Source organism: Crotalus tigris, unplaced genomic scaffold, assembly GCF_016545835.1.
Source record: "Crotalus tigris isolate CLP2741 ecotype Arizona unplaced genomic scaffold, ASM1654583v1 scf7180000024370.6872682, whole genome shotgun sequence".
Classification (NCBI taxonomy): Eukaryota; Metazoa; Chordata; class Lepidosauria; order Squamata; family Viperidae; genus Crotalus; species Crotalus tigris.
The window spans coordinates 2,817,937-2,841,694 of NW_024100540.1; the positions used below are offsets into that span (position 1 = coordinate 2,817,937).

The 23,758-nt window shown below is 39.9% G+C and overlaps 1 protein-coding gene across 2 annotated transcripts; it reads right to left on the minus strand.

Moving 5' to 3' along the window:
* Positions 1–2,500: 2,500 nt before the first annotated feature.
* Positions 2,501–23,758, minus strand: TRIM47 (tripartite motif containing 47). 2 transcript variants are annotated; one of them, XM_039328022.1, is made up of 6 exons: positions 22,846–23,758; positions 13,728–13,823; positions 11,679–11,909; positions 10,302–10,497; positions 6,731–6,805; positions 2,501–6,257 (listed from the first exon to the last, which is right to left on the minus strand). In XM_039328022.1, the coding sequence occupies exons 1-6, from the start codon at positions 23,509–23,511 to the stop codon at positions 5,632–5,634; spliced, it is 1,890 nt and encodes a 629-aa protein (XP_039183956.1). In that variant the 5' UTR covers positions 23,512–23,758; the 3' UTR covers positions 2,501–5,631. The 2 variants fall into 2 exon arrangements, with proteins under 2 accessions (XP_039183956.1, XP_039183957.1); XM_039328023.1 differs by lacking the exon at positions 22,846–23,758 and adding an exon at positions 14,004–14,176.

Sequence of the window (23,758 nt, forward strand, 5' to 3'; positions counted from 1 at the left end):
AACTTCACATACTACTTATTTCTCTTCATTAAACCTATCGCTGGTGCATTTTGGGTCACTCTTGCCTATTTTGCTGAGTGTGTCTTTGGACTTCTGCAGAAAAGTGTTAATGGCAACTCACATGAGAAGTTGCAAAAATAAAAGTCAAGAACGTAGGACATGATGGAAGTTGCCTGAAGGCAATTTGTAATCTAGACACGTTTATAAAGATAGGTCGCCTTGCAACTCCTGTTCCATCTGGAGAATATTGAGTGAGTACTAAACCTATTTCTGTTACACAGGCACAATTGAAGGTTAAATGGCTTGCAATCTGATTCTCAGAGACTGCTGATGATGCTAGGACAACATCTAGCTCTAGCCCAGGGGTAGGCAACCTCGGCTCTTTTATGACTCATGGACTTCAACTCCCAGAATTCCCGAGTCAGCACAGGAATTCTGGGAGTTGAAGTCCATGAGTCATAAAAGAGCCGAGGTTGCCTACCCCTGCGTCTACCCAGTAAGAGTTACAAGATAAATTCTCTGATGTCCTTTTGTCAGAGACTCATTCAACAGTATCTTGACACATAGAAGAGGGTTTAATTCTTGTATTGCTCCTAGATCGTAAAATGGCTTCTTTCTTCCATTATAAAGGCAGCTCACATCATTTTAAGGCCCATCCAATCTTCATGTGGTCAGTCAAAAATTAGAGATCAAACATAAGTGTCACCATGCATACAATTGCATTTTATTTTGAAGGTGACTTTTTTAATATGTGTGTGCATGCATCTTCAGAGCCCTATTAGTTCAGCCCTCCACAACAGTTCGTTTCTTACAATATCTCTTGGGAAAATTAATTGCCTATCCCTGCCCAGATGCATCTCTAACTAAGCTCTTCTAATTAATGCTTTTTTAAAGTTTTAATGTATACCTTTTGCTTTTTGTTTTGTATTTTTTTTAATTGCCGGATGCTTTCAGGGCTCAAGTAAAAATGTGTAGTTTATTTCAGTTTGGCTCATTCTATTTCATTTCAGAACCTATTCTGTGGTTTATATAATCCTGTGTAGTTTGTCACTCATACATATTTGCTTAGTCACATGAATAATGATTTTCACTTTAATTCTTATACATATTTGTGCTCTTCCTTAAAGGGGCCGTCCATCGATAATATAAACAATAATTTGGCACTGATGCCACATCCTCCTTTTTATACAACCAAGTTGACTTTCTTATGATTTGTCTGTAATGAGCAGGCAAGAGCAAAAAGTCTGTTATCTTTCTGCCACTTTAACAGAAAGAATGTGGAGGCAGATAATTTTCCCATTCACAGGTTGCCTGAACTAAGATCTCTTAGGCAAACTTATCATGAAACCCTGCCTCCATCCTTTTTTAGTTTTATAATCTATATAATAATCCCTATTAGTCCTCTTGGGTTCCTATTATTCTTAGTGGGGCAGCTCACAGTGAAAACTAATTTGTAGTACCTTAAAGGCTTGACAATGATTATTGTATAAGCCTTCTAGTCTATTTTGAATTTCATTCAGTAATTCAAGGGAAGATTTACATACATAAAATCTATTTTATGTACATTTTGTGTATAAAATACAATAAAACCTCAATATTAAATATATTATTAAAATATATTTTAATATATTAAGTTTGCACTTTTTGCACTTTCCAAACTATTTCCAAATTATCACTCTTTACTAAATGGTTATATAATAATGCAATTTAAATTTCCTAGATACATTAAAAATAGGTTTTCAGCTGAAAAGAGAAGTGGGAAAATGATTGAATAGTGAAGGAAAAAACAAGCAAACTCAAGAACCAATAGTGATATCAGTGAACGCGATGATGTCCAATGTACCTGGTGATATTATGTGTTAACCTAAATAAGCTTCTAATATCTGATACAAGCAGGTAACTCACAGCATCTGCATATTATACATGTTTTGTCATTTGCCATTACTCCACTCCTATGGATTTCTCCAATTCTTAAAAAAATGCAGCATTTATATAATGGGAACATAACTTCTCTGCTGTTCTTATTGTGTATAAAACATACATGCTTATACGAGAAGCTCAAGAGCATATATAGAGAATCTATTTGGCTTTACTCTTGTCGTGATGCCAACAAGAATAATCGAATAATGCCCTCCTCTCCCATTTGCTGCTACAACGCTTTGGGGAGGACATTAAGTTAACCATTAATTATTAGTGTGAATGGAAAGAGAACAACTCATGATTTTGAGTCTGACCTTTTAGCTAGCTCAATGATTTTGAACCATCAGATGTCATTAATCAGATTTTTAGTTTTCTCAAACACCAGAATTAACTTGCTCACTGTTTCATTTCATCCTCCTTCAACATTACTGTGGGTTTTTTTTACAATAAAATGGATTAAATCTGAAGGCCACATAAAGGTAGCAGGAAGCACATATTAACTGTTAGACAAGCTTGACTTTCAGTCTTTGCCACATAGAACAGGCACATATACTGCCAAAGCAAAATAAATAAAAACATCTTTTTGTGGTTTTGTGAACTACTTTTAATTCCAGTTTATTGTGGTTTATGCCATGGGTTTTTATAACAAAATTTCCTGGCTGGCCCAGCTGTGGATAAAAAACATTTTTCCAAAGCTTTCTTCCAAACTAAATGCTCTGAGAACCTTGTGTACAAATGAAACCTTATGATCAGATGTGGAAGAATAATTAGGCAATACCAGAATGTAATAAATGAGAACCTGAAATGTTAATTTTTAACCAGATTCTGACAAGATTTATGCTGCATCGTTCTGAAAACTTAGAATACCTGCTGTATTTGATGGTGTCGGAATAATTATCATGTGATTATAAATGATTTCATGCCCTAAGGCTTTGTATTGTTAATCTTTAACCAGGAAATATAAAGGAATTTCCAGTCTGCAGCCTCTCACTGGTGTCTAGCTTCCATATTTCCTTTTCATAACATTTGAAGCTCCCTCTGTATTATCAAACTTGGCAGCATGACTGATAAAATATAATGATGTAGTTTCCTGAGAAGCTGAAGTAGATGACTCAAAAAAAAAAAGCCTACACTTTAAATCACCTTAATGCATTAAAAAAATTCAATTCTCATCCTGAATGGTTTTGAAAAAAGAAAATCCTGTCGCAGTCATATATATGACACAACTCTGTGTTTTGGTAGTATTTGAATCCAATTGAACAAACTTGTTCTCCCAAAAAATTAAGTGTGGCATTGTTCCCATCAACCAGTTGTTCAGTAAATCACAAACTATAGTACCTTCCCCCTTATAATAGCTGCATTATAAAAATGAAGGCACAAAATGTCTACCTCCCCTAGCTGGGATCCTCTCCTCACAGAACTGGGCCTTCTATTCTGTTAGGGGCAATGAGATCTTCTCAACCATCCTGAGTGCCCCTTTGTCAATCCTGCAGTGATGGTTCCATCTATTTTATTAACTAACCATCTTTAAATATTTAAAAAGTCCTAATTTCAAAGTAGAGTAAATTACATCTTACAAATTACAACATGTATCTTTATTAATCCCTGTAACCTTCCTAACACTAATTAATTGGGTATAAATTTAAGATATTAAATTCCAGCATGCAATTCAATACGTACATCATATATGTATCATTTTTCCTTTACAGAAAGATGAAAATTTTCTTTGAAAAAAAAAAAACCACACTACATGTGTAGTTCAGGACTATGTTGCAGTGCTTTCGGAAGGACACACAAACTATAAGGCCTCACTTTTTTTTTTTTAATGAAAGGCAAGAATATTTCAGTAGGGACCAGCAGCAAATAAAATTCTCTTACTAAATTAATTTCATAATTAATCAAATCTATTATACTTCCAGCTTGAATACAGGATATAATGGTATTTATTTTGTAAACAAAACATATTTGGGAGACAAATAATGTACTGATTAATACTGCAAAACCCTCTTGTAACAATGTAATCCCGAGATCATGAAATTAATTAAATGGGCTAGCATTAGATTAATGCTTTAAAGAACAAAAATATGCTGTGATTGCAAAACAAAATCTCTCTCTAAATTTTCTCCTTGTTCAGTCCTAGTTTACATTATACTCACAGCCTATAATCTTTTAGAAAGAAAGGAATCCAATGGATGGTTTATTCAAACTGTCAATCCCATTCTAAACAAAACAATCTTTAAAAAGCCACAAAACAATTTTTAAAAAGCCTAAGCCTAAAGAAAAACTTGGGTCTCCCCATAGGTTAACTTGAAATATTTTTTTTTTAACAATAGCAGTTAGAATTTCCTCACCACTCCTGTATTCTATCAGCATGACTAAATTATGATAAATTTATAAATGTTTACAGTGTCTTCTTAGTATATTTGAAAGAATGGATTTTATACACTTGTATCCTTGTTATACCTGAAAGTTCAATCCCCATTCTGCATCTTAACCAAGGGTCTTTCTTCCATTGTACTCCCATGGATCTGTATTCAAAATACAGTGACAAAATACAGCAGAATATATCATAGAAGTAGGGACCTGAAGTCCTTCAGAGGCTAATAAGCCTCAATTTTCATCAGATTCAACAAGCCAATGACTATTGAATCTCCATTTTTATAATATTTCTGTGCTTGTAAGATGCTTGTAAAGAAAAGAAAACATGCAACCCAGTGTTTAAACGTTCTGCTCTCTTGTGCAGGTACTCATCTCTTGAGTACCTCATGTTCAGATTTGCAACTCGGTTTTTACTTTGTACACTTTTTAACCCAATATTAATAAACAGGCATATAGAGCATTAAAGCACAGTGTACACAGTATGCAATGTGACCATGATGGAAATATGCAGCAACCATTACCTAAACAAAAGTTAACAGGAACACTTTTTAAGTCCAAAACAAGGAGATAACATTTGGAAGCTGCTCAGGCAAATGGCACCCTAATTCACTGAACTACAAAGAGGTGGTGGTATAGTACAATCAGACTTGCTTCAATTATTATAGCTGATCTCAGTAAAAATTTTATCCTTCCTTTGGAGTTCATTTCTTGAACTGGTCTAACTAGTGGGGCTGACACACAGCCACAGATGCTCCATTTAATTTCAAAGTTATATTTCTAATATTTAGACTAGAATTTAGATTTAAGCTAAAAGTCAACTAAAGCTCCCCACAGCCCTGTACGATTTTTCTTGCTATTATAATCCAAAACAAAGATATATTTGTTCATATATCTCATTTGCTATGACGTAACAGTTGACACCAGTTTTCTCCAGTTGTTTTTTTTTTCCAAATGCAGTGGAAGAGCAGCATTCATCTAGCGACACATTATGAAGATGGGTTTCCATGGTATTGTTGATTATTTATCCATGTATTTCTTGTGAAACAGCACAGTCTCTGGAGATACCATTGTTTCATATAGATGAAATGGAGATGCCTTTTGCTTTAGATCAAGCCCTTTGTAAATGATCCCTAATTATGTCCAAGAGAAAAAAATGTTTTGCTGGAAAGTGCTTCTTTAAACTCTGATACTTATCAAATAAGTAAAAAAGTGCAGTATCAAGTATGATTAATTCGCCAACACTAACTCAGAAAGATGACACAGTGCTCCAGCAGACATGTCACAAACTTCCTACTTGTCAAATTCTTTACTCTTGGTCATGCATAGACCAAATTATCGCCGCTTAAGTACTGAAACACAGTCTTTCTTCAAAGGCCCGAGCTGCATGTGAGCATCTACACTTTCGAGAAAAAAAGCTGGCTTGAGGTTGTGTGTGAACAGTGTTGGAAACTGGTGGTTGATCTTATTCTGGAAAGGGTCAAAATGTCCCTTTTTGAAACGAGCCACTTTGAACTGCTGGAGACAAGTCATCTTGGAATCTTTGACTCCATAGAATGTCAGCACCTTCTCTGAATACTCCAGGTACACCCCAATAGTATGAAAAAATGGCTGCTGTATAACACAATCAAATCCGCCAAACCACGCAACATAATTCTGGCCATTCCATTGTAGACAGCATGACTTCTCATTCCTGCCTAGGCGGCCCCGGTCATACGACTCCTGGGAGTTGAAGTTTTCGGTGATTATTCCAATGCTCACCCAACCATCTATGAGCTCCACTTCCCAGTAATAGTTGCCACGGTTCATCAGATTCTCGCCCAGTACTTGCTCACAGTTGATGAACCTAGTTGAAGTCTCAGGATATGCAATGGGATTCAGCACACGCTTAGCCCCCTTCGTCCCAAAGAGTTGGATGAACTTGTCAGCAGTATCACTGTCCAAGTCAATGATGAATGCAGCTGTACAAAAGCAAATATATAAAGTTTGAAAATGATAAACAAGGAAGACATATGGCATAAGCATGTCCCTCCAAAGCAGTGTTCTCATACTAAACCATGGCTTGATTAATCTTGATTTACGAAAGGGATGTTTAGAAATTCATATGTAATATTTGAAGAGGATGTTGCATTTTCAGAGTGGCAGGAGCATTTATTTTAAAATGCTAGTTACTGTATTTAAAATATTCATATACTACTTCCTATTTAGACATCTCAAAATGGTTTGCACTAAAAAAAATCAGCAAATAAAACAAAACTAGGTAACAATTAAAAACATACCTTTAAACATTACATAAAAGCTATAGTGCCAAAAAGTTAAATAAAGATATCTCTCTGCAGACACCGCGGCTTAGAGTTTTATATGATGTTTCAATCCATCAGCCAATAAAAAAGGCATGAAACCAAGAACAATACAGAAAACAGAATGTCCTTACATTTGAGAAAATAATCTCGTGATTCCAAACTGGCAGGATTGATGCTCCTTTCTGAAACCTGTGGTTCAATTGTGACTGTGAAAAGAAGAAGTTGTCATCAATATATACTGTCAACATTGCAGAATTGAAAATATCATCACCATAAAGAAGCCTTTTGTCCCAAAGCAGTAACTACTCCTGGTTTTAGAGGAAGGCAAATTGATATCCAGCCAGATGGGGGCATATCTTATGCCTTACATTTTGTAATCTTCACAGAACATATATAGGCTTAAAAATTGCCTGCTACATAAAACACTTTTAGGAATGAAGGCAAATATACGTGTCCCAGGATAACCTTGCAGGATGCAATCTGGGTCGGTGCAATTCACTTTCTGGTGAGAGAGAAGTTCCCTGAGTATGGGCTCCAGCATGAATCTGAAAGCTCGGAAGACTAAACCTCTGGTCCTGGTGACTGACCCAGATTGGATCCTGAAACATTTTTAAGCTGATAAGGCATCAGAGGAGAACAGCCGTATATGTTAACATGAAATCCCAATTCTAACACTGTATTGTGAACTCTGTATAATTCGCACACTACAGTCAGGGATACCAGCAGGAAACTCAGTTACGCTGGCAAGTTTTCCTTGATTCTATAAGCCAGTGATGGCAAACCTTTTAGAGACCGAGTGCCCCAAAACCACCCCACCCTGCCCATCCCCTTGTGCTCCGCTTGCCCGCAGGGCCATCCACCGCCTCCACGGCCTGCCACAGATCGCCCAAGCAGCCCAGCAGTGCCATGGTGGCCACACCCTCCATCCGCGCCCTGCATCATCTGCGCGTGACAGCGCGTGGGCGGAGTCTTGTCCCCGCTACCCGGCTGCCATGTCCTTGGCAGTGCTGCTCTGCGTGGGCGGTGCTCAGGGGCAACTCTCCTCTGGGGGGACAGCTTGTGAGGAGGCTGTGGGGGGCAGGTAGGGTTGGGGCAACAGTACGCATGCCCACAGAGAGGGCTCTGAGTGCCACCTCAGGTTCTCACCTCTGAGAACCACCATAGGTTCACCACCACTGCTATAAGCACTTGTCCCTTTCTATATAAAATGCACAACTTTTTTAGACTGGGCATAAGTGATGGAGCCAATTTTCAAAGGACTCTGTGGGTCACTGCCAAGACTTTGGCGGAATCAAGAAACTCTAGTATTTATAGGAAAATCTCCATATTCCATGTTCCATTTTGTGTTATGTGATCTCTAGTAGCTAAAAGAATTGCCAACCTGGTTTGTTTTTTGAGAGCTAACAAGTTTAGAGGAGTATGGGGAGATCTTGAATAGGATATGTGGCAAGTATTGGGAAAACAGGACCTTAGCCTGGGAAAGACAAGAGAAAAAGTCAACACGGTCCCACTTTGACTCTCTTTGGTATAAGGGAGAGGAGATGAAAAATGTCAGGTTTTCAAGTGTCTATTAATATAGCCTACAGTTTATCAATAGAGTAGAGATCTACTTATTTCTTGTGCTGCTGTTTCCTGACTTGGCCTACATCCAAGGGCTGACACAGGCTCTGGAAACTGTTTTTACCATTTGCAGGAAAAAAAATTGCCTCACTCTGCTTTCTGCTTGTTGGCCTGAGCAGATGTCTCAGAAAGAAAAATGCTTTTTCATAAAATCCATTTCCATTTTTGTTTTGCATATGATCAAACAAATGTACAAAACAGGATGTAAAGATATGGGTGGGGTGGGGAGAGGAATGCAAACATTTTATTTTCCTTCTTCATGGAGTGTTGGTGATTACATGGTCATGTGATCAACATTCAGATTCTTGGCAACTGGTTCATATTTATGACAGTTGCAGGGGGTCACATGATCCCCTCTTGAGATCTTCTGACAAGTAAAAGTCAATCAGGAAGCCAGATTTACTTAACAACTGTGTTACTAACTTAAACCCTGCAGTGATTCACTTAACAACTGTGGCAAAAAAAAAATGTCGTAAAAATGGGCAAAACTCACTTAACGAATGTTTTACTTAGCAACATAAATTTGGCGGTCAATTGTGGTTGCAACTCGAGGACTATCTGCAGTTCTACCTAAAGGTAATGGAAGGGGGGAATGTAATAATGCTGGCAAGATGGCGAGGTGACAATATATACTGTAAAAAGCTCTGGCAGTTCTTTTAGGTATTTCTATTTAATTCCCTACAGAAGATAAGCGTTTGTTAATTACGATTAAAATCTAAACTTCCCTGCCAGTGGCTGTCAGATGAGGAACAGCTCTAATGTAATAATGTTTTAAAGAGCTGTACAAAGAAAACACAAACAACTGAGATTTCAGACTTAGAAATGAGCCAGCAATCTTCATATTCAACTGAACAAGCAACATGAACTTTGAATCTGTCAGGATAAGAGTCTCAAAATAACTAACAAATAAAAAAGCTTTCTCTATTCTGTTATTTTGGATATAGTTCCCAAACCACCAGTAACCACACCTAGTGATGTCTGTTTGTTGCCTGTTTATATATTTGAGTCATTTTTGAAACATCTGAATGCTATTAAAAGCCTAAATAACTAAGGCCACTTAGATTCTGCCTATCTTGCAATTTTTGTCAGTTGCACCTCTTCACAACACTTTTAAATGGTGCCTATCTTGCTTTTTTTCACTTTGAAAGGTCGGCATTTCATTTTGATCTGCTAATCACAAATGCTAACTCAAAACTGTTTTTGTGCCCCTTCTATACAGCCACAAGGGACTTAGAAAAATAAATTGCTCCCAATGGATTTGAATATTCTTCCCCCATCTAAGTTCTAAAATAAAGACTTATCAAAATTCCACAGAATGGTTTACCATAAAAAGCAAAGCTTGCATGCCTCTGTTGCACAAGAAAAAGAATTAGTACTTTCGAGGGGAAAATCAGAGAATAAGATGAAAGCTATAAATATGAAACTCTGAAAAGTTGCATGAAAGGAAAGAAACAAGAATCTCAGTGACAACAGTTGACAGACCTTCATGTAGATACCAACAAAACTGACATTTTAGGTCAAGTATTATTAATACTTTATCATAGTGTGCTGAATAAGCCACGAATTAAACAGGCAACCCAATGAACTAAGCCAAATTGAACAAACCATACTATGGCTTAGCACAGGGGTCTCCAACCTCTGGGCTGCGACCTATTTGGAACTGGCCATGTGAGTGGCGGGCTGGCACACATGCATAGCTCTGTGCACAAGCAGCGGGCCAGCACGTGTGCACATGCAGGCTGGCCCACCATTCATGAAACTCAAGCTACTCATGCATGTGCACTGGGCTGCTGCTTGCGCGGCCCAATTCCCCTCCCCCCCCCAGCAGCCAGGCCACCAAGCCACAAAGGTTGGGGACTGCTAGCTTAGCATAATGGACAGACTCAGTGAATGGATGCCAGGCTCCAATGCTGATATAGAGCTCCTATTCCATAGCCACATAAAGATCCAGTACTTCAGTTGAAGGGCAACTCTTGAAGAATAAGAATTCTACCTAAGTCTCAGAATGGAACACAAAGGGAGGGCTTCTTCCATTATGAGATAGGTGGTTATAAATATTCAATAAACCAATGAATTACAAACCTTCTGGTATCCCATGAAGAAAAGGTCCATTCTCACCCTTCCCTGACAGTTGGTCCCATTGGTTCTTGCAAATATTTCCCAGCAGCTCTTTCACAGCAAACACGGCCTGACTGGATTTAATAAAACTCAGCTCTCTGGGGAAGTCTGGACACGCAAGGTTTTTTTCCTCAGCTGCTGTTTTTAATGCCTGGAATTCCTGGTCAAGAAAAACAAACAAGCAATTGTTTGACTATAAGGTCTATTCAGCAGACACAGCTCTTCTCAACTAACACTTAAAATCTCCATAAAGATGTGGCAGGAGATAGAGTGGGAGGAAGAAGAAGTATACACAGCTCTACTGGCTGTAACTACAGTCACACTCTGTTCCTAGATCTTCATCTGGAACAGCATCAAATCCAAGAGAGGCTTCTTCTGATACTGTATGGCCCCTTTGCCTCCAAGAGTGAAAGAAATGAGGAAACACTTCCAAGTACAGATGTTGATGGGACACAACATGTGATCTTGGATGAATAAGAAGCAGACAAGTGGTGGGACAATAAAAGAAAAACAAACGCCAATGCAGGGGCACACTCACCCACTCATATGGAACCACCCCCTGGTAGATGCAAACTATTAAGCATACTATATTTCCCTGAAAATAAGACCTAACTTGACTTCTGGGGGTGGCCCTAATGTAAGCCCTATCCCAAACAGAAGCTCTACTTAAGAGCCTGAGCAGCTGACCGCCTGCCCATTCCATCACACCACCTGGTTGCTAGACACGAGGTGGGAGGAGGTAGAGAGAACTGTCCCACACGCCTTGCAATCACTTACCGTGCGAAGGACCCCTGTAGCCAGAACTATGACACCCGACACCTCTTGTGCCTCGCAATAGTGGCATCGCAGCCCCGTCCAGAAGCCATGTGGCCGCCGCAGACACATGTTTGTGCCGCCACCACGAGGCATGACAGGTATTGAGAAAAAAATAAGACATCCCCCAAAATAAGACCTAATGCCTCTTTTGAAGGCAAAAAAAATGTAAGATTGGGTCTTATTTTTGGGAAAACACAGTAGCATCCTTTTTCACTAGCCCTTTATATTAAAAACAAATGCACACAGCTGTTGCTGCCCTATGACTATATTGATGGAGACACTTGGATTCTATTTCACACAATGAGCTTATTAGGTACCAACCAAACACATTTGTACTGTGCAAATAGATAGGGATATGGAGTTGGTTCTTGAGCAGGAGCTCAAGTTACTGCTGACCTTCTCTAGGGAGAGCTACTGGATCCTGGATTTCCTAGTCTTGCCCAGGTGGAGAAGAGATACAATGAAGCCTATGCTGTCTCTCTGCTGGCAGCGGAATCACCTACAACAATAATTCTCGGAGCATACCTGGAGGAAAGTGATGGTGTCCATGCTGGAGACTTTCTCCAGGTTCCGCTTGTGTTCCATCAGCAGGGCACGTCGCTCTTCTTTATGCCGCAGTTCCTCCCCTGCTCTGCCCAGCATGGCTCTTTCATCTACCTCAATGAAACTAAGCACTTCCTTCTTAAATGTTGCCAGGACCTTGGTGGCCTCAGCAAAGAGACTGCTGACCTTTTCCTTCTCCTTCTGAGCAGTAGCCTTAAAAAATAAAGGTGGATTTATTCCAATAAAAATCCTTTGTCATATTATCATTGCCTAAAATGTAAATAAACCAAATCCCTTTCCCAAATAAGAAGAAATGGATTATCACGTGAAACCTACATTCAAGGAGTAGCCTGAGAAAATACAATATGGAACCCATCAAAAGAGGAATCTATGGGGAGAGTAGGCAGCCAATAAGTTTTACCCTTCCTTCCAAACTCTACGTTCAGGTTTGGTTATTATAAGAATCAGGGGAAGCAACTCAGCCTTCCAGTTGCTGAAGGTTCCAGAAGGCCTTCCACTGGTACAGCAATGATCCAGGAGGAGCAGGGCTGAAGATTTGGTGAGTGTTTTTAGAACTTTCAAGCAGGTTAAAGACGGGAATGGGAACAGAAAGCTTCCTATCCTTATTCAGCTTTCCTAATCAGAGAAAAGTATGGCAAAATTGCCAATTTTTATAGATGTGGTTCATTTGGGGGACGTTTATGTGGGTAGGAACGAGGGCACATTTCCTGAACAGGGAAAAAGGGAGAGGGGAGACAAACAGTTGAAATTCAGCTATTTTGCTGCCAAATGTAAGACAAATTATCTTCAGATGTCACTAGCAGCAGATGGAGGGTTGTATGTAACCCATGAAGTCACCTTTACTTTTCAGTGATAAACACCAATCTCACCCACTAACTTGGTTCTTAAAAAGATACCCATTGGATGGGAGGTTTTTTTTCCTAAAACGGGGATTTCATGAGAACATGTTGGAGAAGAAAAACATAAGCTGCTTCTCTCTGAATTTTTTTAATAAAAGCTGCTCCTTAAGTTTTCTAAAAATTCATTTAGGGCTGTATCTCTTGGCAAACTGAGTTCAGCTAAGGTCTTTGTGTGTTTCATTTCTTTCCTTGTCCTTCAGACTCACACAACTTCTTTTCCATCACCCATTTTAATCATTTTTCCTAATTCAATTTACTGCGCTGTTCTCTTTACAGGCTAACCATATTGCTACAGAAAACTTAAAACTAGCATTAAAGTGGAATGTAAATGCTGAAAAAAGAAGAGAGGGATAAGAGAGTACTCCCCATCTCTTAATTATGACTAAGAAACTGGAAGAAATAAAAAACCAACCATGGCTGTTCTAGAAATACTGCAAAAAGTAGCAATTTGGGAATGGCATGTTCTGGAATTATCAGGAACATTCAGTTCCCAAATTGAGGGAATTTTCACAAAGTTGTAGAGTTTTGCAGTTTCTAAGGAACAGTATCCAAACCTTACTACATTTCATAAAATAAGGAAGCTTTTTCCCTGTCATGAAAGTTATCCATGAACTTTATCTTCGCCCTATAGCAGTAGTACTTTTCTATGGATATGGGGTCCCAACTCCAGGGATCAAACATTAAACACTGTCACTATCTACTATTCAGGGAAAGAAACCTCATGTGATTCTGTTGCATTTGTAATTTAGTTCTCGGGAAAATATTTGCATAAGAAATGGTGGAGCAGTACAATTCTTGTTTATTAATATGCAAATTAATAAAAATATGCAAATTAATAAATTAATACAGAAAAGTATAGAAGAGACATATAATCCCCAAGCAGACACTTCTTGAAGACAGCATTCCTCAGATTTTCTAGATATGTTGGGACTGTGGTCTCTTGTCTCTAGCATTCTGATAGTTGCCCCCTTCCTGAGGGGAAGGATGGCCTATTTTTGTTACCTCTTGACAACATACAATAAAGGGAAGAAGGTCTGTGGAAAGGAAAGGTTTCAGGGGAGGGTTCAACATTTTGCTTTTTACTGAGGGTAAAATAAATATGGTGAAATACTTTGATGAGGTCCACCATCCTCTTCATCTGCGCTATTGCGGCTCCCAGTTCATCCAGCTGAGTTTCAATATTGTTCAGGATTTTTGGCCTCTGAGCCTTTCAGGCAGGAAAAAAAGGAGAGAGACTCAGAATCTCAACTTTATAGAAATTTACATTTCACAATTATTTTTTACACAATTTGTATAGAAATTGACATTTATATTTCAATCATCACAACTACACACATATATTTTATAACTGTCCTGTTTTTTTAAAGATTAAAATAAATCCATTTACCTGGAGGTGCAAGATGCAGTCAGAGATCAGGTGTAGGATTGCATTTTCCATTGTGTCTCATCTTTTTCTCTTTCTAAAGTCCTTATTATTGCTTATATACACAACCAAGTGCTCTAAAGCTCTCTTTCTCAATCTTACTTATTTTGTTTTTAAGTAATACAAACATAAAACAAACCCTCTGCGTGGTGAGCAACTCAAAACACATGGAGTTGGTTTAGAGTTGAAATCATGATTGTCATGAATTACTTGGGCAAAAAGCATCGCTCACCTCCCTACAAGGCCTGTAAAACCAGGCTAAATTTCCTCTTTCTTTATCACCCAGTATTTGTTATATTCTGATTGGAATTGAAAGGAACAAGTGCCGCATTTAGACCTCTTCTACTCCATGAGGCCATGTGCTAGACCGAGATAAAAGCCAGACCTGGACAGAGATAAAGACCAGACCAAGTGGGCTGCCCTGAAAAGAACAATTGTTGCATTATCGAGAAAGAACCAGGTCAGAATGAATCAACACCCTTTTTCTTATTAAAAAACAAAGAAATTAGAATGGTAGGAAGAGAGCTTATCTGCTGCTGCCATAATAACCCACTGATCTCTTAAAACAAACCCAGGAGAGGAAAAGAAAGAGATTAAATGGTAAAGCAACCTAGGTTGCCCTTTTCTTAAACAGGTTCTGAAAACACAACTGTTTCCCAGATCGGTGACCAATGTGCTCCTTAGTGATATATACTAACTACAAAGCCTAGAAAATATTTTGCTGCTATCATTAAAATAGTACAGGAAAAAAGGTCATGTTTGCTTGATACTGATCTTGCACGAAGATAAGACTCCCTGGGGATCAAATTCAATTATGCATTTCTCAGAAATAACAAGGACTGCATCTTGCCACTGGATTTGCTGTTCAGTCCTAGGATTTCCTGGTGATTTCCCATCCAAATTCTAAGTCTGTCCCTTGTTTTACGTTTCAACATCAGCCAGGATTAGCAGGTGCTGCCACCTGTTGTGGGTAGCCAAACAGGTAGCAATTCTCTTAGGAAGAATTCTGAATTTTAGGTTGTTTCTGTATGTTTTATATATGTCTCTTATACTCACTCATAAACTACCAAATTCTATTTCAGATTTATCTTTAAACTAAGACAACTTATTTAAGCCTTTCCAAATGCAGTCATCTCTGATTTTGAGCCAAAAGCCATCTATTTTTGCCAAACAGGAAGACCTTTGCTTCCTCTGTTCCACCAGGAGCGATAACATTTTATTCCCGCAAGAAAACAATTAATAGATGTGTTCCTTTTCATTCATCAGCTTCAAACTGTTTTGGTTTCAGAGCTGGAGGCAATTTATGGCTCGCTGGCTTAGGAAAAAGAATTGGTGTCTAGGATACAAAGGACTGTTTTATTTTAACTAAGAAAATGGTCCACCTATTCCAGTAATGCCTACCATGATTAAAAATGGCTTTTCATAGCCTCATGCCAAAGTCTTTCCATGCGTTGCAACTCATGTTTCTATAATTAGAGCTGCTGGATAATCAACCCAAGAACTTCTACATGTCAAAGATATACAATACCACTGAACTATTAGCTTGCTCCTGGTAGGCCTCAGTTAGTGGCTGGAACAATCCAGCCTCTTTTGGAAAATTTATCTGAACGGAATAAGGGATGCAGAAAATATAAGTAGGCAATTTATCAGAAAATATGAGAATCAGAAACAAGGAAAAATCTCTTATGAGAAGGCAGCATAGCAAGAGATTATACAGTGTTTGAGAGTTAACCAAGTATATTACTGTTCCTCCTTGTTCAGGGGCAATCAACTATTTAGTTCCTAGATACCATTAGAGTAATAATCTAGTCATGTTTGTCTCAGTGGTAGCCAAGCAGTCTATAGCAGAAGTACTAACCACATCACACCTGAATTCTCTCTCTTTGCCTGTCTTCTTGCAAGTTTCTGTTATCTGAAGTGGAAATGCAGTATAAAATCAAGATTTTAAACATAGTTTAAAATTCTCAATCTTTCCAAAAAAACTAGAAAAAACCCTGGGCCCTGGAAAATCCTAGTTATCATAGTAGTACATATCATAGCTATATAATTTGTGTCATGGCATTACCCGCTGGGGTCCTTTTTCACCAATACTATGATAACCACAGGCATTTGCTACAGCCTTCAGCAATCTCTTCAACTATAAGCTTATTATAAAAAAAAAGCTGATTGATTTTCCAAGTATATCAATAGCACTTGGACTTATATATTGCTTTACAGTGCTTTATAGCCCGCTCTAATTGGTTTAGAGTCAGCATATTGCCCCCAACAATCTGGGTTCTCAATCTGCTATCATACCCTTCCTATCATGTCCTTACATTTTTGGAGCACAATTCCCAACATTTGAGCTAGTCTGCTTGATGAGCAAATTCATCTGGGCATCCAATAAAGTAAAAGGCAATGATATACATTAGGAACAATGAAACAAATTTTCTTCTCTCTATATCTATGACTGCCTGTTTCTACTATAAAGTTATAATGATTTCCATCTCTATGCAGGAATACTTTCACCTTCCAAGGATGGTGGAAGGTGTCAGTGTGTATAATATAACCCCTTGAAATTATATTAATCAGTTTTACAACCCCGCCTTTTGTACAGAAACTCAGTGTAATGTATATAATGTACTATACAGTAGTGGAGGTATCCTTCTCCTCCATTAGGAGGTAAGTTGGGCCAAGAGCATGACTAAGCCCAAATCACCCAGTTTCTGTGGCTGAGGATGATCTGGGTCTCCCCACTCCTAATCCAATATTTAACCACTACACCATACGGGTACCTAGGTGTGGCCAATTGAGAAACTCACCAACACTTGATTCTCTGATTCCCTGTTAATGCATTCTTTGTTTTAATGACTTATGAAAGTACTCCCTAAAAACCTTTCCAAGTTTAGCAATCCTTCCAAAGTAGTCCAGCACGCCCACAGAATGTTTGGAAATGGGATTTCCCGAGTAACACTATAGAATGATTTAAACTAAAACTGACAGGAGTTTAGTCAGAGCCATCTGGGAGGGGGAGTGTCTGAAAAAAATAACCCCAGTAGTGCAATCTGAAAGACAAACGAACCAAGGACTGGAACCTGGGAGAAAAGCCAACGGAAATAAAGGACCTGGATTGAGACACTGTGGGAAAGAGCTACAAGGGAAGGAATGAACTCCTGCTGCCATCACACTGAAGTAAAGCTATCAGACTAGGCTGGACCCAATTAGCATCAGATGGAATTAATCACAAGCTGTGGCTTCCCTGCTCCTTGTTTTCTTCAGCTTTCTTTACAAATCCAAACAAAATAGATTACTTTTATGTGTATGGTTTGACAAGCCAGGCACAAATCACCAGAAGTTCAAATAAACTTTGGTCTTTGCACTAGAAAGACCTTTCTGATAGTTTGAAACACTAATTTCTGGCTTCTCTTGATCCCCAAACAATTCTTTCTAGGGAGGACTATTGAAAGCTAAGTATTCAACCTCTCTTTTTCCTTCCAAATAACTTCCTGAGTAAAATCACCTTCGTATGCTTTTCCTGATTGTTCTCCACCAAATCCACCCCAAAACTAGGATGTGACCTCAGAAAGGCGCTCAGGACTGATCTATCATTTCATGGCTGGGTACTCACAGGATGCTAAACAAACCTGATTGTGGGTGGCTTAACTTGCATGACCCAGACTATCATCTAAACTTGCATCTAATGATTTATTTTTGAAAATAACCAAACGCCATAGATTACTGCTTAAGAAAACATCAATATGATATTAAAAATTGCAGTTCTGATGGTACTATAGTCCTGACAGTTCTTTTCCCTGATTAACTCTGTAGTCCTTACCTCCTGGGAAGTCCTTCCTTTTCAAATTGTTCCTATCCATATATTGCTTCATCCAGTTATATACATTCCAAACTTTTTAGACAATACTTTAACACAGTGGTTCTCAACCTGTGGGTCAGGACCCCGTTTGGGGTCGAACAACCATTTCACGGGGGTCGCCAAACAATGCAGTCCGCCATTTTTTTCCCCTTTTCCTTAGCTGTGCTATTCCCTTTTATTCTACTGGCTTTTGAAAGCCAATAGAATAGACTCTCTTGAATAGAGTCTAATTCTATTGGCTTTCAAAAGCCAATAGGAATTGTCCAGGCTGTCTCTGCCCTGCTGAGCCTGCCAAAAGTCCCATTCTGCAAACGGTGCTGCACCAGTTGAGTAGTCCTTGACTTACGACCGGTTGAATAGTCCTCGACTTACGACCGGTTGGGGGGTCGCGGCATTAAAAAAGGTTGAGAACCACTGCTTTAACACTTTTTAGATTTTAAAGTTCTTCTTCTCTAGAAGCCCTTTTTACACCTTTATCACCTAACCAAGTTCTTTCTGCATTAGAATATTCTTTTGCAATATCACTTACTTTCTAATAAAACAGACATATGATTCAAGATTAGTCTGCGTGAAATAGATACTATTTCCCTAGTTTAATGCAAACATCCACTAGCATGCCTTTTCTCTAAACTGAAATTCAACATGATCTGTACAGAATTGCTTGTACAGCTGGGAAAAGGTTTAATGGAATTAGCAGCATAATAAAAATACCACAATGGTTGTGACTGACATCCGCTGGCTAGTTCCTATGTTTAATATTTCTTTTCTATGTCAAGTCAGTTTTGGATTTTTTATTCATATTTTTTCAATGTATATAAATGGATGCATATCTTTACAGATCCATTCACAGCCCAATCTTAGAATCTTGTCTATTCAAATTTCTACCTAGATATTTATTCCCTTACAGGTTAGTAAAGTCAGCACTATTTTAAATGGAAAATAATAGCGCAAAATTTCACTTCAGAGGAAAATTGACTACACCCAATTTTTTTCCCCAATTTGTTCCAGTCATTGTGACTTTTGTATTTACTTGTCTGGCTGCCATTCAGAACTCACGAGGCTTTTCCCTCCCAAGCACAGTTTTCCCATTCATCATTAACTACCTTGCACAGGGCCAAACCCCAGGCTCTGTGACTGCAAATACTTCCATATAAGTTAGTGTGCAGTTGCTTTTGCCCTAAACAAAAATTATTCCTGCAACTGAATAATCTGATAAAAATCCCCAAAGACTGCAGTCTAAAACAGGTATCTAAATATCTAAGTCCCTCTGGGTGCTTGCTAGGTAAACTTTCAAAGCCACATAGGGTTGGAAGAGACCTTGAGTCCAAACTGCTGCTGGAGGTAGGAATCCTCAGACCATCCCAATCAAATGGATGTCCTGAAAAACTCCACGGTGGATCCCCAACCCATGACTCCAGGAAGCACGCTTTTCTATTGATTAATTGCTCTTCAAGTTAGGAAATCCCCCATGTTGAGTTTGGATCTTTATTTGTAAACAATTGTTTGGACATTAGTTCTGCCCTATCATTGGGCTCTATGGAGAACACAGCTACCCCCTATTCCCTGTGACAGCCTTTTTTTGCATTAGAAGACTGTTGTCGTTTCTTCCATTAGCCTTCTCTTTTTTAGGCTACACATACCTTGTTCTTTTCTTAGAAAATAAAATACTGCAGCTCAATGCCCAGGGTCAAGGGTTTTGGTTTTTTTGGAAATATGCCAAGGAATAAATCTAAGGTAAGCAAGAATAATTTGCAGTATAGAGTAACTATTCATGACCCTAATAGGAATTATTTTGTGAATTAGCTCCCCTTATCCTGCTTGGGCATTTTTACAGGGATAGCCATGACATTCTCAAAATTCCAAGTGGAAATTCCAGTAGCTCACAAAACTTTGTTTTTCTCTGCAATTCCCTAGCTGTATTCACCCTTTTTCATAATTAGCTTTGGCCATTCTACTAGCAACTGTTTAGGTCACCTGTGCTCCGTTTTCATACACAGATAATCTACAATAACTTTAACACCAATGCTATACTTCCCATGAACAGGTGAGCAAGAGAGTCTTCCATCGTATTTTGTGCCTACCATCATGCTTCTCCTATGCCTTCATAGCAGAATTCCTTCATGGATGATCCTCCCAGTTTGTTGCATTACAACTAACTATCCTTGGGCAGCATGTTGGAGGCAGGGGGTATGATGAGAGCTATAGTTCAACCCATTTGAAGAGGACCAGCTTTGGAGTGCTTTTATTTTGGTGAAAAAAATATCTTCTTTATTTAAATCTATTGATATAGTTGTCCACCTGGCAAATGAAGCTCTAAGCAGCTAACAAATGCAAAGTTATAAAAGAACATCCAATTCAAACAGAAAATGGCAACAAAAGAAGCCTAATCAACAAACATATCATGGGCTCAATTAATATCCTGACCCCTAAACCAATAAAAGGACTTTCCATGCAGGGCCAGGGGTTTGTACCTCTATACCTTAATCTTGCTTTGTAACACTTATTCCATCCATCCTTGGGCACTCTGTGTTCATCATGCAAGTCCACAGAGCTGCTTTATACAAAGATCAACTTCTTAGCTCTCCCAAGGCCTCTGGCAGTTAATCTTTCCCAGCTAAGCTAATCAACTTTCCTTTTACAGATAATGTCAGGATTGAAACCTGCTGCCTTCTTTAGTTTATACTTTGCCTTAAAGTGTAACCCCTTTCATTTACTTTATTAAAAATATATATTGACATAACTACAAACTCTGCCCCAGAAAAGCATAAATAGCAATAAGCAAAACAGAAAATTGAAAAATTATAAACTGACTGACCTAAATTCAATCTTGCAATTATAAAACATTTCGACAAGTCATCTGAGTATCAACTATTAACCAATATACTGTACAGAAGTGAGCAATCAGTGATGGGAGTGGGGGAGGACGGTATGGGACACAGTGTGGTGGGAAGCAGGCCCAAGGCCTGCAGGGAGCTGGAGGATGGGGGCAGGATTGGGGTGTATGTCAAACCTGACTTGACTCCATAGTTGCCTGTATCTGCTTTTGTTCGCAGTTTTGCCAAACAGAGAAGGGAATTCCTAAGAATAGAGGGAAGCTATGGAATGCAAGTGAACTGTCTGTTGCCAGGAAGATGTTATCTAATGAGGCCAAGTGATGAAGAATGTTTCAACTGAAACAGACAGCTTTTCCCAAAGCAATAAAAACTGAACTCAATTGAACTGTGGGTGGCCTGGAGTGGAAAAGGGAGTTATCTATGTGGGTTTTCATGGGAAAAATCCCAGAACTGACTTTGCTTCTGCAGTACCTAGATGGATTTTTCAATAAAGCTACACTCTTGGTTAATCTAAAAAGCTGGGAGTTTTTTTATTGAATGTGCTAAATGGGATGGTGTGGTGGGGGTGGGGGGGGGGGGAAGGTGAAGGGGCAATGCAGTATCCCTGTAGTTGGACACAAGAGAGAATCCACCCAAATTTTGTTCAAGGGACCATGGGGATTTTGCAATGACTTTAATTTCAAAACCAGATTATAGGTAGCTTTTGGGGGGGGGGGTATGCTGTAACTTCAAATGGCCATTAAATGATTGGCCATAAGTCAAGGTTTACCCATAATGACCATCTCAAATTAAAATTAAATAAAAACAAAAAATCTGCTCCCTAATTTGAGAGAGTATAGTTCCTTCATGATGCCAAATGTTCCTAGTACGCCTCCTTTCAACATGCCAGATATGTAATTCCCCAGAACTTTTACCCCTAAACCTCTTGCTTCTCTCTTAAGTTATGTATATAATGACTATCAAGAATCATATGATAGTCACTCCAAGAATGGCTTTGCAATGAAACATTACAAAGTGAAATTATGGTTCTCATAAAGCTCATTCATTCCCATTTACAGTTGACTCAGACCAGCAAAAGGGATGCCCTATGTCACGGCAGATTATTTGTGAGCCCAAAAAATATAAAATGTCCTTTTTATATTTCTCCCTTCCCCTTTTACTCTGTTCAACTTGTGATTCCCCTACCTTGGTAAGACAGTCAATTTTGTAAACCCAATTTCCTTAATGTGGAGCCCTGCATTCAAGTGGGAATTGCTATTCCCAGGATTTCCATTCCATTTGGTTTGGACCCAGCATGCTTGGAAATCAGGTTGAAGAGAACCTTTAACTTAATTAAATCAGCTGCCTACATTAAGCAGGATCCTGCACCCAATATTAGTCTCAGTATCTAAATCTAACTCTACCCCATTATCTATTGGATAAAAGATTATCTGTCTGATCAGCCTTATATAATGAAAAGTAAAGGGAAGGGGTCAATTTCATCCAGAACTGGCCAGCCTGTTTGGGTTCCAAGACTGAGCAGAATGCTTTCCCATTCTTTATCCAACAGAAAAGCTCCCAAGCAGCCAGGACCCCATTCCTCTCTTTTTCACAAGCTTAACTATAAACATCTCCTAATCATCTCTCCTAGAACAATTACAGCCTTCCTCAAAATCCCTAAACTTTGGTAGGTAAAACATTAATCATTAAAGGTTTCTTCTTTTAAAAATTAAGCAGCAGAAATGTGCTTCTGACCATCTGCAAACTACCTTTCATTCCTCTTTGGCTGAACGAGCCCATACCCTTTAAAGTGGATATAGGTTTTTATCAGGTGGACTTTGAGGCAGGTTTTGCAGTCCTCTTCCATTGCGGATTCTCGCATTCCCCAACTCCTGCTTTCCAATCTGTATTGTTTTTCTACCCCCGCTCCTAACTACGCTCCTAAATCCTAACACGTCCAGCAAAAATTTCACACGTCCAGCGCCGGTCGCCGCCAGTGTGCTTATTCTGAGGCCACAAATTGCGAGGGCAGCTTGGAGGCTTGTTCCACCGGCCCCGTCCAGGTTGCGCCCTCCGTCGCTCCTCTGGAATCAGAGTGCACAAAGGAGCCCCTTTGTACCCCGACGACAGCCCTACCCACCTCCACGTGTTCCTGCTCCACCTCCACGGCCACCACCTCATGGCTCCGATGCTCCTGGGTCCGGCAGAGTTGGCAGATGCAGCTGTGGTCGGTGCGGCAAAAGCTCTCCAAGGGCTTGAGGTGCAACTTACAGAGGCTCTCCTCGATGTGCCGCAACGGCGGAACCAGCCGGTGGCTTTGGAAAGCCGGGCTTTTCAGATGAGGCTGCAAGTGGGGGGTGCAGAAGGACGCCAAGCACACCAAGCACGACTTAGCCGCTTCAGCCCTCTCCCCATCGGTGCAGAAGTCGCAAAGCACCTCCTCGATCTGGGCATCGCCGTTGCCCGGAGCGCGCGGCTCCGACGTTTCCTCGGGTGCCATAGCCAGGCCCGGACTGCTAGGCGAGGGCTGTCGGAGCTGCAACAATTCCGCCAGGGTGTGGTTCTTACGGAGCGAGAGGTCGGCTGGGAAGGATTCCTGGCAGAGGGGGCAGCGGGAGGCACTTGGTCCTCCGGCTCCTGTAACGCCCCCGGGGTGATGCCTGTGAGCCCCGATGCACTCCAAGCAGAAGTTGTGGCCGCAAGGAGTGGTGACCGGGTCCTTCAGAGAGTCTAGGCAAATGGGGCAACCGAAAGGACCTTCCTGAAAGTTGGGAGAGAAGCTAATGGGGCCAGAGCCCGCGTCCATGCTGCTGAAGTCAGCTAGTAGACGAAGAGCGCGACGCTGGGTTGGCCCCTTTCCCCGAGGCAGGGCAGGACTGGGGGCTGGAAGCGCCAACTCCGCCCATCGGGAACTCAGGTCGACAACGGGCAGCCGCGCCCAGCCTCCAAAGGCCAGCGAGGGGCCGCTTCCGTGCGCGGCGTTTCTCTATAAGGGGCGACTTAGACAAGAGGCAAGCGCCTGCTTTTATCCGCCCGCCTCAGTTAGAAGAAAA